At 63.5% G+C, this 791-nt stretch overlaps 1 protein-coding gene across 1 annotated transcript in view; it reads right to left on the minus strand.

Moving 5' to 3' along the window:
* The window catches only part of SELP (selectin P (granule membrane protein 140kDa, antigen CD62)), a gene marked incomplete at its 3' end in the record, with an annotated part of 5,545 nt that extends 4,983 nt beyond the window's left edge, over positions 1–562 (minus strand). The window contains 2 exon segments of the mRNA XM_010086948.1: positions 4–111; positions 208–562. Of these exon segments, the coding sequence (XP_010085250.1) occupies positions 4–111; positions 208–562 (463 nt within the window).
* Positions 563–791: the final 229 nt, after the last annotated feature.

A 791-nucleotide genomic window follows, 5' to 3' on the forward strand; every position in this document is an offset into this window, starting at 1 on the left:
CACCCTCCTCACACTCAGGGCCGTGGAAGCCAGGGTAGCACTCGCAGCGGTAGCTCCCGATGGTCTCCACACACTCGCCACGCTGGCTGCATGGGAAGGGCTGGCAGGAGGCTGCACACAGAGAGGATGGTCATGAGGGGCCAGCGGCCACCCCGCCGAGGTCCTCAGCCCTCCCAATGCGGGTCTGTGTTGCAGCCCCTGACTCACCCTGGTAGCACAGCGCCTTTTTCCTCCGGTTGCAGGACTCGTCATTCCACTTGCCCGACTCCCGCTGCCGCTTGATGTAGATCTCCACGCAGTCCTGGTTGGAGCGGCGGGGGGTGGGATTGGTCAGAGCCTTCCTGGTGCCCACCCAGGTCCAGGTGCCGCCCAGCTTGCGGATGCCGATCCAGTAGTAGCGCCCATGGAAGGGCAGGCTCTGGTTGAGGTACTCAATCTCCTGCTGGTTCTGGATGGCCACCAGGTCGGTGAAGAAGGTCTGGCAGTAGTTCCTGGCTTGCTCCCACGTATAGTCCCCTTGGTCACTGTAGTGGTATGTCCAGGCGCCCACCTCTACCCACATCACCGCGCCTGGGAGAGAGGATGGGGTCCGGCATCGACGCAGAAAGGACAGGCGCCTGGTCGGGGATGGGGTCCCTTGGGACATGAGGATGGGCTAGGGCTGGCATCAGGGTCAAGCAATGCCAGCGACCAGCTGGGTGAGGGGATGGGACGAATGGACAAGCATGGGTGAGAATGGTGCTGAAGGGTACATGGGGACCTGGGTGGGTCAGGCGTGGCAGGAGGGGCAG

Source organism: Pterocles gutturalis, unplaced genomic scaffold, assembly GCF_000699245.1.
Source record: "Pterocles gutturalis isolate BGI_N339 unplaced genomic scaffold, ASM69924v1 scaffold33221, whole genome shotgun sequence".
NCBI classification, from domain to species: domain Eukaryota; kingdom Metazoa; phylum Chordata; class Aves; order Pterocliformes; family Pteroclidae; genus Pterocles; species Pterocles gutturalis.